This window comes from Petromyzon marinus, chromosome 30 (genome assembly GCF_048934315.1).
Source record: "Petromyzon marinus isolate PM22_M1 ecotype Great Lakes invasive population chromosome 30, UKy_Petmar_22M1.pri1.0, whole genome shotgun sequence".
NCBI classification, from domain to species: domain Eukaryota; kingdom Metazoa; phylum Chordata; class Hyperoartia; order Petromyzontiformes; family Petromyzontidae; genus Petromyzon; species Petromyzon marinus.
In genome coordinates, this window is record NC_133696.1 from 606,636 (window position 1) to 623,546 (window position 16,911).

At 47.4% G+C, this 16,911-nt stretch overlaps 1 protein-coding gene across 2 annotated transcripts in view; it reads right to left on the bottom strand.

The window, feature by feature from the left end:
* LOC116947418 (endosome/lysosome-associated apoptosis and autophagy regulator family member 2-like) overlaps positions 1 to 16,911 on the bottom strand; it is a 303,120-nt gene that overhangs the window by 264,170 nt on the left and 22,039 nt on the right. The window contains exons 1-4 of one of the 2 annotated variants that reach the window (XM_076070593.1): positions 8,527 to 8,843; positions 8,209 to 8,329; positions 7,188 to 7,380; positions 4,002 to 4,149 (exon numbers count right to left, since the gene is read on the bottom strand). In XM_076070593.1, the coding sequence (XP_075926708.1) occupies positions 4,002 to 4,149; positions 7,188 to 7,380; positions 8,209 to 8,329; positions 8,527 to 8,529 (465 nt within the window). In that variant the 5' untranslated portion in view covers positions 8,530 to 8,843. Of the gene's footprint in view, positions 1 to 4,001; positions 4,150 to 7,187; positions 7,381 to 8,208; positions 8,330 to 8,526; positions 8,844 to 16,911 lie in introns of those variants that run through there. The other variant, XM_032963112.2, reaches the window with a different exon arrangement.

Here is a 16,911-nt window from a genome sequence, read left to right on the forward strand (position 1 = left end):
CAATACAAGTTTCAGTTTGATTGACGTGATGAACATTGCTTGCAGGGCATATGAAAGGTCTTCCCCTCGTGTCAATAAAGAAGTCTTATTCAAGTGGCTTCAGATGTAGGAGTTCCAACACCATCTTCGGGGACCGTACTCTGATGGTAAGGTGACGAGCTGCTGACTGCCAGCCCCGAATGGAGATCAATCCACTAATCTCTCAAGCAAAGTCACCAACAGCACTGCGGTTACGTTGGCGAGCGATGGTGAAGTAAATAGGGCCCCCCCCCCCCACAATGTCGGCCCCCCTGTAAAGCAGCGTCGCGTTCTCGAGGCTCCCGGCGATGAGGGCAGGAAGGGAGAGAGAATGTAATCTCGGCCTGCAGCGCCAACTCGCAAACACCGCGGAGAAAGGCTCCCTCGGTCTGTTGCGTCGCCAGCGCACCCCGGGACGGCGGCCTCCCTCCCGCTCACCCATTGGGTGTCCACAGTGAGCCGCTTTCTTTAGTGACTGCAGAGGGTTTTCACGATTTTGCTGTGTATATGTATGCTGCAAATATAGATCTTCTCTGTCCAACGTGTTTTCAGATCGGACCATGCGGTTGTTCTCCAAGACATCTGCCGGTTTGCTCCTGAAGATACCATTCTCTCCCAAGGACAAAAATCGTCGATTTCCCATAATGTGGTACAGGACAACTCCAACGACGGGACGAGGAGTCAGCGAGCGGCCAAGCGGGTTTGGGACTTGCAACAATCAGTGCGAGCGTCGAAGGATCCGCTACGCACACCAATATAACCCTAATCTCCAAAACCTCATTCTAAATAAAGGGTAGATTGAATGTAAAGCTTCAAAGTAAAAAAACACACTGTGTAGATAAAATCATGAGCTGTGATTTTTTTGTTTGCATTCGGACACTTTAAAAATAGAAATTCGATTGTGTTGTGAACACGGGCCGCATCACGTCATTTCTATGCCACCACATGGCCTGCAGGTGGCAGACGATGGAACAGGGAGACAGTCGATGCTTGTTTGGCTTGCTCACATTCTTTGCTCAGAGTGGAAGTGCACCCAAAAAGCAAGTGCATGCTTACTCTGGTTCTATCCGGTAAAGTCACGTAGGTAAAAAATAAAACAACAAAAATTACGACGTTTCGGCCACAACACAAGTAGCCTTCTTCAGGTGAAGGAACAGAACTGTCGGGACGACAGAGCTTCACCTGAAGAAGGCCACTTGTGTTGTGGCCGAAACGTCGTGATTTTTGTCGTTTTACTTTTTTACCTACGTGACTTTACCGAATAGAACCAAAGAGTATGGATCCTTGTAGTCACGAAAGCTTCAAATCTACAAGTGCATGCTGCTGCCGCCACCAGCACAGACTCTGGCTGCCACCACAAAAAAAAGTGTCCTTCCAACCAGGGGAGCGTGGAATCTGCTCATCTGTGCACACGTGCAAGTGCGCGTGTGGACGTTGATTGTCTCTGTCATTTATTTTTTAAGTCTAAAATTTTGGGCCATTCGGAAATCTTACAGAGCGGGAGTGTCCCGCGTGTCGGAGAATAGCTGGTGGGAAGGTTTTCTTCACAGAACTTCTGAAATATCCTTCAAGTGGCCTTTTACTCCTTTACACAGCAGGGGAGGCACTTCCTCACACTGTGCTCAAAGGTTATTCATCAAGTGACGGTCAATCGGCCACACGAGTTTGTGGGGCTAAATGGAGGGTCTCTTACACTGTAATCCTCCTCTGCAAGAACGTGTGTGGCTACCAACCTGTGATGGAGTGCTCGGAGAACATAAGTAAGCATCTACACTGACATCACAGTTTGGTTATTGAACGTATATATTGGGATTTGTCTCTGCTCTTGAGTTTTGTATTACATGGCCACACTGAGATAGAGGCATGTTATCCCACTGAGAGTACAAAATGCTAACACTGCAGAAATAACATGCAATGTGATCTTCGATATTATGGTTCTGAAACGCAGCACCCTCGTCCCACATAGAAATACATAATGCAGTTCCTCTAAGAACGTGTAACAAATGATAACATGGTTTGTGCAAGCTTGATTCATAAACCAGAACGATCAACAGTAAAAGCTTAAAAATGCACCAAAAAGAGCAGCGGACAAACTCGTCTTGCTGTGTTATGGTCAGGTGACCACCCCGAGCTGCAGGCAAGTCATCTCACAGAGCTGGGACCGCGATCGCTGCAGAAACAAAGCGCACTCCGACTTGGACGTGATGGTGCCGACACACCGCATGCTTGTTCCTAAGAGAGCGCCGCACTCAGACGCACTTTGTTTTTGTCAAAACACCATTAGTGGCGGCGCTGGTAGCGCTGGGCACGGCGCAGCGACGGGGGCTGCTTTGTCAGCGAGCATCAATGCAGTGCTGCCCCCTTTAGTCAACTAGGTGAGAGACTATGGAGGTACACTGCGCACCATCGCCAGTGGGGTGAAACAATGCACGGATCAATTAATAGATTCTAAAGCCTAAGAGGCATCGTCACTGATCTTCTTTTGTATGGATTTGACTGACTAGCGATTTAACTGATGGCATCTGGAGGACGGCGAGTGAATACCAAAATTCCACATTCCCATGACAGGAGTTGTGCTCTCTACAGGACAACCGCTGCGGACTTCCCACAGCGGGGTACTCATCTTACAGGCAATGAACTGAGCCCCAGCCCGGTTTGGGACTCACAGCGTTTCCCAATTAAGATTCAAGAACACTAGCCACAGTACTACCTGGCCAGATCCAACACTGAATATTTAATTAACAATTCTAAAAACATTTGCATGTAGGAAAAACAATTGCAAACTTCATGTAAATAACCTCCCCCCCACATCCTCCCTGGAATGTCTCGTATCTTTACTTAACTAAGCATCTGTGCTCGTTTGCCTTCTGTTAAACAAAGGAGCCAAGGTAGGTTGCCTATCCGATTGAGCCCCACACATTTGTTTTAACTTCGGGGGAACTGTAAACAAACCTGGGCATACTTATCCGAGCACAGCTGCTCCAAACAGCATTTGCACACGTCATGACCAAACCGGTCCAATGTGGCAAGCTTTAAGATTACCTAACACATAACCCTGATGGAGCACCAAGACAATCATTACTAACTGTTAAGAACATGGTTCTGTGACCTTGCATTGACCACGTGTTTATTTAGCTATCACTCACACTGGAGCACGTACCAAATACCATTATTGTCATTTGTACGATTGCTATTATACAAGGCCATGGAGTCAACATTGGGGGGGACCAAATCTTCCAGAAAAAAAAAATCTAAATTTGAAAATGAATATCCTGCCTAAAATATTTAAAAATTCACTAACACATGGGATGGACTTTGTTCTACAATAATGTCTAATAGTGTTTTGTATTACATTGCTCTGTTTTTATTTTTTACCTTTTCTTGTTTCATTGTATATAATGGCAGAGATTAGGGATCAATAAAGTACAACCATAAACACAATAATATAAACATAATCTATGCATTGTTATATGAAGACAAGTCCAGATATTGTGGTCAAGGTTTAGCAAATGTTTTTTTTTAATGAACATAGTATAGCAATGATTATTTTTAAAAATATTTTTTATAGCAATATATTGGGGGGACATTTTAAGCATATTTGAATATTGGGGGGGATGTGTCCCCACCAATATATATATTATAATTACGGTCTTGCTATGATATGTACTACGCCCAGTGCTCATAATGAAGAGTGGCCCAAGGGACATGAGACTGGCCTGCCATGGAGCTTTGGCCCACTCGGAGGTGTGGCTCATTGGGGCACAAAGAGTTACCGCTCAGTGAGATCACAGACAAATAAGAAACAGAGATGAGAGACCTGCAGACAAGAGATGATAATGAGTGAGTCGAAATACAATGTACTAAACAATGCTGTATAGGCAATATACACATCATACGATAATAAACAAAACTGTTTATTCATGTGAGACTCTCCCTGTGGGAGCCTTGTGGGACACTGGGAGGGGACGGAACTGAGTACTCACGAAAAACTCAAAGAAGAGCCCGGAATCTGGGTACTGGTACTCGAAGACCAACTCGCCAGGCTTCTTGAGGTTGACGGCATAGACGAGCGACGCAGTGCACTCGTCCTGGTTGGACACGATCGCGTCGCCATTGGGAGTCCAGCCAGAGCTGTGTGCCACACAAGCAGGACGCGGGCAGAAGGCAAGCGTGCCTCATGCATGGGGAGCACACACGCACAAAGATCCCCCCCCAGACAGCCTTAACATACCGTTGAGGCAAGTGCTGTTAAGCGAGTAGCACCTATGAAGGCCGTCGGCTAAGATTGAGGTGCCACCGACTGCCTTGCATCCCTCGCCCGCCCCGCACCACGGGGTCAGCCAATGATACAGTACTTCCGGCTACAGTATACCCACGAATGGCCAAAGCTCCCGAAATTGTTAACTTGGAGCACAAAGAGGTTGCCCGCGGTCAGTCGAAACCGCGAACGATAAACCCGCGATATTCAAGGGTCTCCCGTACCATATTATAGCAGTACAACGTGCTAGTTGCCCTAAGCTTAAACGAAACCTAGTAGCTGCAAGTAGCCCTTACTTTGGCCTAGTAGCCTAACCCAGACTTCGTAGCTCCCAGCCATATTATAGCAGTACAACGTGCTAGTTGCCCTAAGCCAGGGGTCGGGAACCTTTTTGACTAAGAGAGCCATGAAAGCAAAAAATTTGGAAATTTATTTCAGTGAGAGCCATATAATATATTTTAAAAGTGAATTCAACTAAATGTCAGTATAATAAGCCTCTGAATTTATTCTTTTAAATAATGTTGTTATAACACTCACCATTAATGCGACTTCTGGTGCTGCATGGATTTGCTGATGTCTTTGTAGTCGGGTTGGTACTTGGTGAGGTTAAGCTTCATGCAAGCGTTGAGGCTTTCATCCGTTAAACGTGATCGTAGGTTGGACTTGATGTTTTTAAGATGTGAGAATGACTGCTCACATGCATACGTAGATCCAAACATGGTCAATACAGCAATACTCACACGCTGCAGTGTGTGGTATGTGACAGGAAGCGCGTTCCAAGTTTTGAGAATCAGCTGGTCTTCGGGTTGGAGTTTTTTCATTTCTGTCCACATGTGCTTGCTCGCCAACTCCGCTTTCTGTCGTGTGATTCTTTCCAAATCTTCATTCAGTGACTTGAACTTATTCACCCACATGTCTGAGGCCTTCAGGTCAGCCACTTCTGCTTCAAAATCTCTGACGGAGACACCAGGGATGTAATTCAGGTCGGCTGTGTTCAGTGAACACTCGTTTGGATGGGTGATGAACTTAAAAAGACGAGTGTGCTCACGAAATTCTCCAAAGCGTGCTTTGAAGGACTGTAGGAGACTGGATGTGCAGCCAGCTAGCTGGTGGAGATCAAGGTTTTGAATGGGCTCACTTGCTGTGCATGCATCTTTAAATTGGCTCAGTTTTTCAAAATGTAGTAAACGACCTGTTTCAAGATCCGTGATGAAAAGCTCCAGCTTGTTTTCAAAAGCAAATACAGCTTGTTGAAGGGATAACACTGTATTTCCAATGCCTTGCATTTTCACGTTGAGCTGGTTCAGATGTTCAGTCAGATCTACGAGATAGTAAAACTTGAGGAGCCACTCGGTGTCGGCTAGCTCAGGATGCCCGACGCCTTTCATTTCAAGGAAAGTCCGGATTTCGTTCAGGCAAGCCGCAAAACGGCTAAGCACCTTCCCTCTTGACAACCAACGCACATTGCTGTGCAAAAGCAGACCAGGATAGTTATTTACAACTTCATCCAGCAGTGTTTTAAACTGGCGATCATTTAAGGCTCGGGCAACAATAAAGTTGATCACACGAATGACCAGCGACATCACTTCGCCAAACTGCCTGTCACACATCTGAGCACAAAGTGCCTCCTGGTGTATAATGCAATGGAAACTTAGGATGGGTCTATTTTCATGTTCACGGAGAAGCGCCACAAATCCTTTGTTTTTCCCCACCATACACGGAGCACCATCAGTACACACTGAGAGAAGTTTATCCATAGGTAGACTTTTTTCTTGAGCAAACTCCATGAAAGACTTGAATAAATCCTCACCTCTTGTGGACCCTTTTAATGGCAGAACAGCAAGACTTTCTTCGCGCAGTGTGTCACCAACAGCATATCTTGCAATCACGCTGAACTGCGACAAATGGCTCACGTCTGTTGACTCATCCAAAGCCAGAGAAAAGAACGGCGCTGCATTTATGTCCTTCACTTGCGTTTCCTCCACTTTGTTTGCCATCACGATGGTACGATCATGAACAGTTCTTGCCGACAGAGGCATGTCTTGTATCCGTTTGATTATCTTGTCTTTGTTCGGAAGATCATCAAAAAGTTCATTGGCTACATCCAGCATGAACGTTTTAGCATACTCGCCATCTGTGAATGGTTTTCCGTTCCTCACTATTGCTAAAGAACCAGCAAAGCTAGCCGAATTATAGTCACCTTGCCGGGTCCATACGCGGAGTTGCTGCTGGCTAGCTTGCACCCTGCTCAGAAGCTCTTGGCACGCTTTCTTTCTGCTGTCTCCCGCAGGGTATTTTGATGCAAAGGTAGCGTGGCGCATGTCGAAGTGCCGCTTTACATTCGACCGTTTCAACGATGTAATTTTGTCATTGCAAATTAGACACACCGCAGAACCCGCTCTCTCCACAAAGGCGAATTCTTCGGTCCATTCGTCCTGAAATGTACGATACTCGTCGTCTTTTTTTCTTTTCGCCATCTTCTTCGTCGAAGGGTTAGCTTTGAGCTAATGACCGAGCAGACGCAGTCTCAGACTGATTCAAAAGGGGGCGTTTACCTGTTTTACCCAGCAACGGCAAACGTAGGCCAGTATCATCCAATTAAAATAATGGACAATTGCTCCTGCAGCCCTGAACAGGACATGCGCAGTGAAAAATCGATGGATGGATTAAAACAAGTGAGAATATTTTGTTTTATCTGCGAGCCATATGCAATCATCAAAAGAGCCACATCTGGCTCGCGAGCCATAGGTTCCCGACCCCTGCCCTAAGCCTAAACGAGACCTAGTAGCTGCAAGTAGCCCTAACCTTGGCCTAGTAGCCTAACCCAGACTTCGTAGCTCCCAGCCTAACCCAGGCGTTGAAGAGCGGAGGCCTAATCCAGGTGTGGAGGATACCCCGGCTAACGGCTCACCTTGTGCAGTTCTCGACGGGGGTGTCGGGCCCGTCCTCCACGGAGGCCATGGCGGCCATGTTGAGGAAGTCTGGCGGCACGGCGTCCCATTCGTCGAAGAGGACGCCGTCGCCCAACGAGTAGGAGCCCGCGCGGCACCGCTCGCACGACTGCTGCAGCATCTGCAAGAACTCGCCCGGCCCGCACGAGAATGCTGGCGAGGCAGGGGGGGCGAGAGGGGGGGGGGAGCGAAGTGTTCCGACAAATTGATACAAGAAGAAAGAAAAACGGGTGGAGAAAGCGTTGAAGGAGACGAGCAGGAAAAAGTTGGAGGGAGAGCGTTAAATAGGAGCACGAGATGTGGGGGAAGAGGAGAAAGGATGAGAATGAGCAGGGACGATGAATAGGAGAATAATTATTAAGAGGAGAAAGAGGAGTGGCAAGAGGGAAAAAAAGATAAGGAATTGGTGAAAATAAAAGTAAGAAGGAATAGGAAATGAAGACAGGTAGGAGATGGAGAAGGATAGGTGAGGTACAACACAGCAATAGGAAAAATGAAGAGCGTGAAGAGGAAGCGTTGAGAAAAGAGGTGGTGGATGCGAGAGAAAAGAGCTCAATTCAGAGATAGGAGATTGAGGAGGAGACAAAGGAGATGAAAGATGACAAGAGGATTAGAGAAAGATGAGTTCATAGTTCATAGTTCATTTATTTGGTATAGCCCTGTGAGCCATTCGGCTCTTGAATCAGGTGCAACCGCAACAAACAAAAAACATGAACAAGAAAACATCTTAAAGTGATTATGTGACTGTGCAAACAGAAAATAGAGGAAAAAAATATCAAAATATTCCTGAAATAGCACCGTACACCAACGCTGTGTGCAGAGAGAGGGTGCGGAGAAGCAACAGTAGGAAAATTCTCATAAAAAAACGAAGCAAATGAATTTATATCATCCCTTGCAGGCCTAATGAACATGCCACATGTAATGACCGACTCCGATGCGCATGCAGGCTCAATGGCAGTGCAAACGCTCTTCAAGACTTACAGCACTCGGTCCCCTTGATGGGCTCGGGGAGCCCCGTGCAGGCGCCGGGGGAGTGCGGCACGGCGACGCGCCACCGCCCGCCCGTCACGTCGCACTCCGTGTACTGGTATCGGTAATCAGACTGCGGTAACACACATACACATTCCCCACTTAGACACACACACACATACACCACAGGGGAAAGTGTGCTGGCAGCAGCTATACAGGGAGTTTTAAAAAGATGGACCCAATTTCAAAGAAGTTTATATCACGATGGCAACATGTTACAATTACACAAAAAGTTACAAACGGTTTAATGAGTTATCAAGTTTTACTAACCATTTTATAAATGCTCTATGTGCCCTCCACCTGCTGTACGGACAACATCGAGGCAAAAGTTGAATTCGTCCCAAACGCCTCTCAAAGTGTCTTCTTCCACTGAAGTCACCACTGCCGTGATTCTGTTTTTGAGATCTTCCAGATTAGTCGCTAATGGTGGCACAAAAACACGGTCTTTTGTGCCACCATCAATGCCAAAACGCCGTTGAAACGCACCCTGCACCTAGCAATACCGGATTCAGTCTTACTGAACTGCAGAACGCAAAACACCCCTTGTGTTGCGGGGTCGCCATCTTGCGAATGACTGAGGCTAGGGGTTGTTTGTGCGCTGGGAGAGGCATCTCGCGGTAATCATTTGAAACTCTATGCCCCACCCTCTCTATGCCTCGCCCTTTCAAGTGGCAAGAGTTTCATTCATGGGCAGTTCGTGGTTGCAGAGATATAGCGATTTCAAATCGGGTCCATTAATTTGAAACACCCTGTATACTGAGGCGAGCACGACATGCTTATTGTAAAATGGCTTAATTTTGAATACATACACCGATACATAGACACTGATCAAATCACACGGAAGTCAGAAGCTAAGCAGGTTTGTGCCTGCCGAGTGCACTCACCTTCACTGACCAGCATGATGAGGTATTGACCAAAGTGGTCAAATAACTCTCAAAGTGGTCAAATAAATCAAGCAATGGCGACCCATTGCTTGATTTACGGCCACAGCCAACGTGGCGGTGAGCAATATCAGAGCCAGTTCTGTCCCCCCCCCCCCCCGTCACCAACCCGCATTGACCACAAGGCTTAGGAATTGTTACAATACTAACTTAACCCTACCCCCCAACCCTAACGCTCCCCTACCTCAACCCTAACCGTGAGGTTGGCTACGTACGGGTGCGAATTACGTTCAACATACATACGAAATGGTATGGAATAGTTATTTATTTCGACAGCTATGAGGCCAGGAACAGGTTCACACACCAATTTTCCACTTGTACTGAACATGGCCAGAAATTAAACCTGGGTCACTGTGATGGTACAACGCATTGCACACACACACACTCTCTACACGACCGCGCTCTGAAGGTGTCTGAATGCGTCACTGTACGGCGTTAGCGTGGACCGCAGGCAGCTTCATTTGAGCGCTCGCATGGCCACCGCCGAAGCTCGCAGTGCATCGCGAGATTGTGCGGCGTCGCCGTTCTCGTATTCCCATCGCACGGAGCGGTCGGTCGTGTCCTTCGGCCTGCTCGGTGCCACAGGGCCCCGAGGCCACGACGTTACGGTTAAATGGAGAGAACTGCGGGCGACTTTACCCCCAGCACCCCACCACAACAGAAATGACAAAATCACCAAAAGCTTTCTTGGAAAGCCAAAATCAAACCTACACCATGTCCACTATGCTCTAATGGATTTGAAATTAATCTCACAATCCGTTGTTGACCGTAGGGCTTGCCTAGGGTGCAAATTTGACTTTAAAGCCAGAACATTCATTACCTTATCTCCGTTTCAGGGCATACATTTACAGGGTAAATAGCAAGGCTTAATAATACCATTGTGGACGAGACTGCCCCCTAAGCAGAGATAAGCCAGCTTTATTCCGAGTTGTTCATACAGATAACCGGCGACAAAGCAAGACAAAACCAGGTGGCTTGATTGTCTCGCTCACCCGCTGTTCAATGTAGCCACAAGCAATAACAGACGCATTTATGTTGAGTGTCCGGCCCCGAATATAACGCCCACCCTTCAACGTTGAAATGCATGCAAACGTTTTGCATCTTAACTACAAGTGTAAGAACAGCTCCATCTTAATGATGACACGTACGCGAAGCAATTTCCTTTCATCCTGTGCGACGACTGCCTTGCCTCAAGCCGAAAGTGGAGTGTGTAAATTAAGGTCACGTGCCATGCTTTAAATGAGGCATGAAAATAATTACATTGAAAAAGTTTCACGACAACGTTTAAGAAAATAAAGGATGTAAATAATACAGCATGTCTCTGTGTACGTGAAGAAACAGCGGCGCTGAGTGTTACGTTTCTGGACGTCTGGGTTCGATTCCGGACCATGCACATCATTTGAAAGTGACCAGAGAATTTGGTATCTCTGAGAAGTTCGGGAACGGTTCTGACCAAATCACCCCTAACGCGTGCCCGTGTCGCCACGTGCTTGATGACAGCACTTTCCCCCCCTATTTATATACGAGGTTGAACCGGAGTCTGCGAGTTTGTTTTCTCGCACCAGTGCGAATGGACGCAAGCGGTGGCATAGTGGTTAGCGAACTCGGCAAGCCAAGTTTGATTCCCGCCCATGGTTCACGTCGGTGGCAAGTAATGTCAGAGACCAGATTCTGAACCACCCCTTCAATCGATCCAGCCTTAAATGAGCACCTGGTGCGATGTGCAACCAATCAGCATTGGTGAGACAAAGGCGATCGGGCGTGGTGCTGGCCACACCAACTGCCCGTAATAGCTGCTCGCAAACAGTACGCGTCAAAACAGTCCGCTGAAGGCTATGTCGGGGATCTTTGTACACAAGTGTGAACGTTCATCGCCCTTATGGGAAAACTCACGGCCAAGGTCCAATTACTGGACACGCATTGTGCTCCACTTGTGGAAATTGTTGTCTGAACCGACTATGAGCTCAAGTAGGAGAACTCAGCCTAACAGAGGACCACCATCAGCGCCTTGGGAGAGAGAGGCGGGCGAGTGTGGCACTGCGCACAAGAGTCTGTTCGAGCGCGAGTGTTGTGTTCGACCTGCCGCCTGCGTCGTGTGCGGTGGGCAAAGTGTGGGTGCGAGTGCCTCGGAGACCAAAAAACAACGAAATGCAACCTAATATGTGGAGAAGTTTAAAACTACCTGCACACAAACCATCGGGCTTAAAAATGTGTCGAGTTTGTTGTCCTTCCACCGCACCTCCGACTAGCACGGTCCGCGACTGCGTACCGTGCCAGAGAAAAGTTCAATACACGTGCACCCAGGACCCGGGTATGTGCAGTGAACATGCAACGTGCTTGTTTATGCAGCCGGGAGGCATCGCGGTTAGAGCAGGCAACTCAAAACTGTAAGGTTGCGAGTTCAAATTCAGGGTGGGGTTCACTCAGACCGTCATCTTTCAGTGCCTGATTACTTTGTGGGAAGTCAACAATGGATGTCATATGAAGTAAATGGCCCCTGCCATGGGAATGTGGAATTTCCACCGCTGGCTTCGGGCCAGGAGATTGGCACGACTCACACTCTTTCACAACAACTGCCAGGATCAAAAAGGTCCCATAGATACAACTGCTCAACCCGAGATATTCATACTTTTATTATACTTGCATTGCCTTTGGACTGTTCGCCTTTTGGCATTCTCTGGTCTAACACCGGTGGTGAGACCAGGCCATGAAGAAGGTTATCTCTGGTTGTAGGCCAATCAGTTTCAAAGACAATGCATACACACTATTATTAGACCATGTTTGTTTGCATGTTTTGCTACGAATGTGTGGGTAATGCAGACATTATGCCTAGCAATAGGTGTATATTTGGTGTTTGAACATCCTAACACCTCCTGTTTCATTCCCAGAGAGAGTAAAGCCGATTGTTATTTTATCATCCTTTTGATACTCGCATCAAGATCCCATAAATATAGGGTGTGTTTATTTCATAACTCACAATGTGCCATAACAACACGTCATGATGTGTTTTTAACATGTCCCTGTAGCTCAGCAATGACACAGACTCACTAACAACCAAATCCACCAACTCCACATCTAAATAGATAGATGCCAGGCATCAATCCGCACACCTGACCAATCATTTGCAGCAACAAGAACCCCTATAAGAAGCACTCCTACCTCTGACAGCCTAATGAGTCATGCATTATACATACACTGTACCGGGCTCTGTTTAGCGTTCGCCCAGAACACCACCAGCTGATAAGACTCGAAAGCCAGGCAGGCATAGCAGCTTGCCGCCATCACATCTGTCGTGGCGAGCACTCACGGACACCTGCACGGGCGAGCGTCACAAGCGCACGCACGAGCGAGCACAACGCCACAGCAGCCCCGCAGGCGACCGCCACAGACGATTACCATCAAGCAGCACACGATCTAAAAGACACCACCGTTTGGACCTGTATTTTAAGAATCACGTTTCTCGTTTATATTCATGGACTTGCAGTGCTTGCAGAGTGCGTGACTCGCAACCACAAGCGCTGCATGGCTCCGTTGTGATTTCAGGTTGTTGTTGTTGTTACACGTGCCGTTCGGCATCATGTCAGAATCAGAAGGGTCGCGATTTCCAATCGCGGTGTAAAGTAAAGGCGGCCGATTATCTCTCCGGGTGGACAGATTGAATAACATTGTGAAGTCAACAGTGTTTGTGGCATGGTGGACTGTGGAAGCGTCAGGACGTTCACATCGTGTTCCTGCTAATGCCTTGGACTTCTGTTGACCCTGGTATTCACCACGGGCACAGGTTGGTTCAGAGTCATTAATGGAAATGCACAACGCTGTAATGAATACAAACATCAACCTGACTTTCACTTTATTTTTAATCACACATGATGGTGTATCTTAAACAAAAGAAATGTGTCTTGCACAACTTTTGCTGCTGTAATTGAGCCATTCATCTTGAATAAATGTGTAGTCGTCACGAGGTGCGCTTCAACGCTTCAAATCCCTATCAGCCGATAGTGGGGCCCGAAATTAGCCGGGCGTACGGGACAAGAGCAGCAGCAGCAGTAGCGACAGATGGCTCATTCTCACCGCGCAGGGCCCAGTGTTCATGTTTGTTCGAGATGTTCTTCGCTAAAGAAAAAGAAGACCGCCACTCTGTCAATAAGCGAAATTAGTTGGGATTGGGTCGTGCCATTTTACAGCTCTGAAAATTCTACACTGAAAAATTAATTGGCCGTAGATGTGGGTTTCTCTACTGCTTAGTTTACAACGGTCTTGAAATAGACTAACGTGCAAACACGTTATTTGGACCACAGCAATTAAACGGATTTATCTGATTATTGTACTGCAATCAATAATTTCAGGACCACAGACAAAGAAAAGTCACCACCTGTTCCCACTTGTGCCGTTGGACGGGAGGTGATGGGTGGGGCTAGATGACATCATCAGCGCATCACGCCGGGCAAGGATTGTTGGGGCTTCCACTTTTTTGAAGGGGCCCTGAGTAATGGAAGTCCGAAAGGAAGACAGTGAACCCGTAATATTCACGGGGTTTATAATCGCGGTATTGCACGCTGGCGAAAAATGTATTTCATACTCTTTGGTTCTTTCACGTAGATAGAAAATGAATAGATCACGACGTTTCGATAGCAACACAAGCAACCGTCATCAGGTGAGACAAACACAGCAGGAGAACTGCATCAGCAGCAGCAGTTCTCCTGCTGCTGCTGTGTCTGTCTGACGCGGCATGGACCGTGAGAAAGCGTCGTGCACACACGACGCCGTCGCTCCCCCCCTACTGCTCCCCCCCCTCCCGCTCCCCCCCCTCCCGCTCCCCCCCCTCCCGCTCCCCCCCCTCCCGCTCCCCCCCCTCCTGCTCCCCCCCTTCCTGCTCCCCCTCCCCCTCCCGCTCCCCCTCCCCCTCCCGCTCCCCCTCCCGCTCCCCCCTCCCGCTCCCCCCCTCCCGCTCCCCCCCCCTCCCGCTCCCCCCCTCCCGCTCCCCCCCTCCCGCTCCCCCCCCTCCCGCTCCCCCTCCCCCTCCCGCTCGCTTTGTCGGTGGCTGCTGCGCCGTTTTCACGTCCGCGTTCTCTTTCACCGGTTTTTGGAATTACCAAAATGTGTCAAATACTGTATATGTATTAAATATTTTATATTTTCACTTTTAAATATATTCCTGTTCATCACTATTTAGGGTAAGTTAAATAAAAATAATGTACAATAAATGTTTTCAATTATATATACAGATTCTATGTTTATGCCCCCCAACCATAAGCTTCAATTGTTAATATTTGCGAATTTAATATCCGAGCCGTTCTCCAGGACCATGTCTCCGCGAATATTACGTGCGGACTTACTGTACAGTCCTTTTGTTAATCAGCCAGAAGCCCACCGGGGATTTGTGTTATACCTCGGAGACCTGTGGCACAATAGTGGAACTGTCTCTTGACTTGGCTATTTATCAACGGAGATTGGGGTGACGATATCATGGAAGACAACAGTCTCCCCTCTTGTAAAACAGTTAATGTTCACAACGCTCCGATGATGTTGTTCAGATATGAATGAGTGGGGCTGTGAGAAGCGAGCCATGTGGCTCATTGCAAACTGGCAAAGCGGTGAACGACACACGGCAGATACGTGGCCAGCCAGCCAGCTAACACCACTGGCTTGGGAAAGGTGGCCACAATTTTGACTCAACACTTTTAATTAGTCGTCTTATACAAAGCTGTGTACGTTAAACATGCAGAGGAGTGAAATCGCATGACATGCAAGGCGTAATGAGAATACCAGAGACAAAAGTTCCCCTTATAGCCTTATACTTTTCTGGGAAAGTGCCATTAGCGAGCACATTTGAAAGGCACGGCACACGAAGAGGTGGGTGGCCAGCACCACGCCCGACCGCCTTTGTCGCCCCAGTGGCGATGTTTACACACCGCACCAGGTACTCATTTGAGGCTGCATTGACCTAGGGGAGGCCCATGCCCGGCGCAGATAATCGTAAATAGTGTTGGCCGTGAGCGGGAATCGAACTCGGGTCGTCGGGTTGGTAGTGCATAGAACAAACCGCTGCACCACTGTTCCCCACGGACCCCTGTGTTCACACGTGGGATTCTGTTGCTGCGATCCGAACAGTAATTTCTAGCATGCATGATTATTATTAATTTATGCTATTCGACTTGGAGACGCCATCAATCATCGTGGGCTCATAAAAGTTTAAAACCACAGATGGATGAAGAACTACCCATGCTGACACAACCGAGTAAGTTGCGATGGGCCAGTTGTATAAAATACAACACAGGTGACATAGAAAATGCAGGATTCGTATGAGGTCGAAAATTGTCAAGAAAAAAATCATCAGAGCTGTAACTGAGCAACAATGCACAGCTTAAGATGCATGTAAAATGAGATGCAATGTGGCCAGAAGAGCCATGCAATACACATGGAAACAAACCAACGGTGAAACAAAATAAATGTGGTTCAGGGTAAATAAATAACATTTGATTCTAAATGCATTTACAAACATAATTGTCATCTCAAAACTGTAAAGTATAAAGGTTAATAAAAAAATGTGCAGCATACAAACTGTGTCAAAACAATTGGCGCTCAATATTTAAAGCAACCCAGCAAAATAAGGCAACACAAAGACAGCAGATAATGTTACTCAAGTAATGCCATGTACTTTGCAAGGGTCGCATTTTAGGTTCAAAATGACCTGAAATAAGTAACAATTATAAGCACTGTATTGAATGACTCTTGCAGATACCTTACGCAAAGCGAGATTAATAAGATAAAGTGCTATTGTTTCCACAGGAGCACTTTTCCGAGTCCCAAGGCTTGTTTTTCAGGAGGGTCTTTAATTGGGCTATTTGGCCGGTACCATTCAAGAGTATTTGCCAAGTGGTAGGAAACCGGAGTACGCAGATAAAAGCCACGCGTACGGGGGGGGGGGGGGGGTACTCGACAAGGCAATCCCTTGGTCACCTCGCGGCCTCGTTCCTACAACACCTGGCAAGCACTCGTGTGGTCAACCCAGCAGAAGGGAGCACATCCAGGGTCATCTGGTCAAAACTAATCACGGTGTACAGGTTTGTCGTTTTGCATCATTGAGAAGGGGAAAATACTGCAATGTTTCAAAATCGTGTTCCCTTCTTCAGAAATGACGATTTGGTGCACTGGAGAGCCTCTTGAATGTTGTACAGAACAGAGGCTGTTGTTTGTCAGTGTAACACTCGCCCCGTCGCTGGGGACGGGGCTGACGGGGGAACAGCTGTGGGGTCACTGCAGCGTGGCAGGTAGGGAGAGATGTTATCGAACCCCGAGACGTCTACTCACTCGAAATGTCGCCGACGTTATTGTGCAGGTTACTGTGAAGCCATTGAGGAGTGTAACAATGGCGCTATTTCGTAATGACTGGTTGTGGAAGTTAAATTAAGGCTGTTATGGTGTAAAGCGACCTGCATTCCCGCATGTACAGATCCATTAACGGTTAGAGTTTGATAAGCAATGTTCCCACAGCTATAACAGGCACGTTTAAAACAGTCGTTAAAATGAAATCAGACCATCTTATGTAGACCACCACAAGTGTACACACGCATCTCAATAACCACGCGCATCTCAATAACCACGCGCATCTCAATAACCACGCGCATCTCAATAACCACGCGCATCTCAATAACCACTCGCATCTCAATAACCACGCGCATCTCAATAACCACCACTCTGCTTATCCACGCGG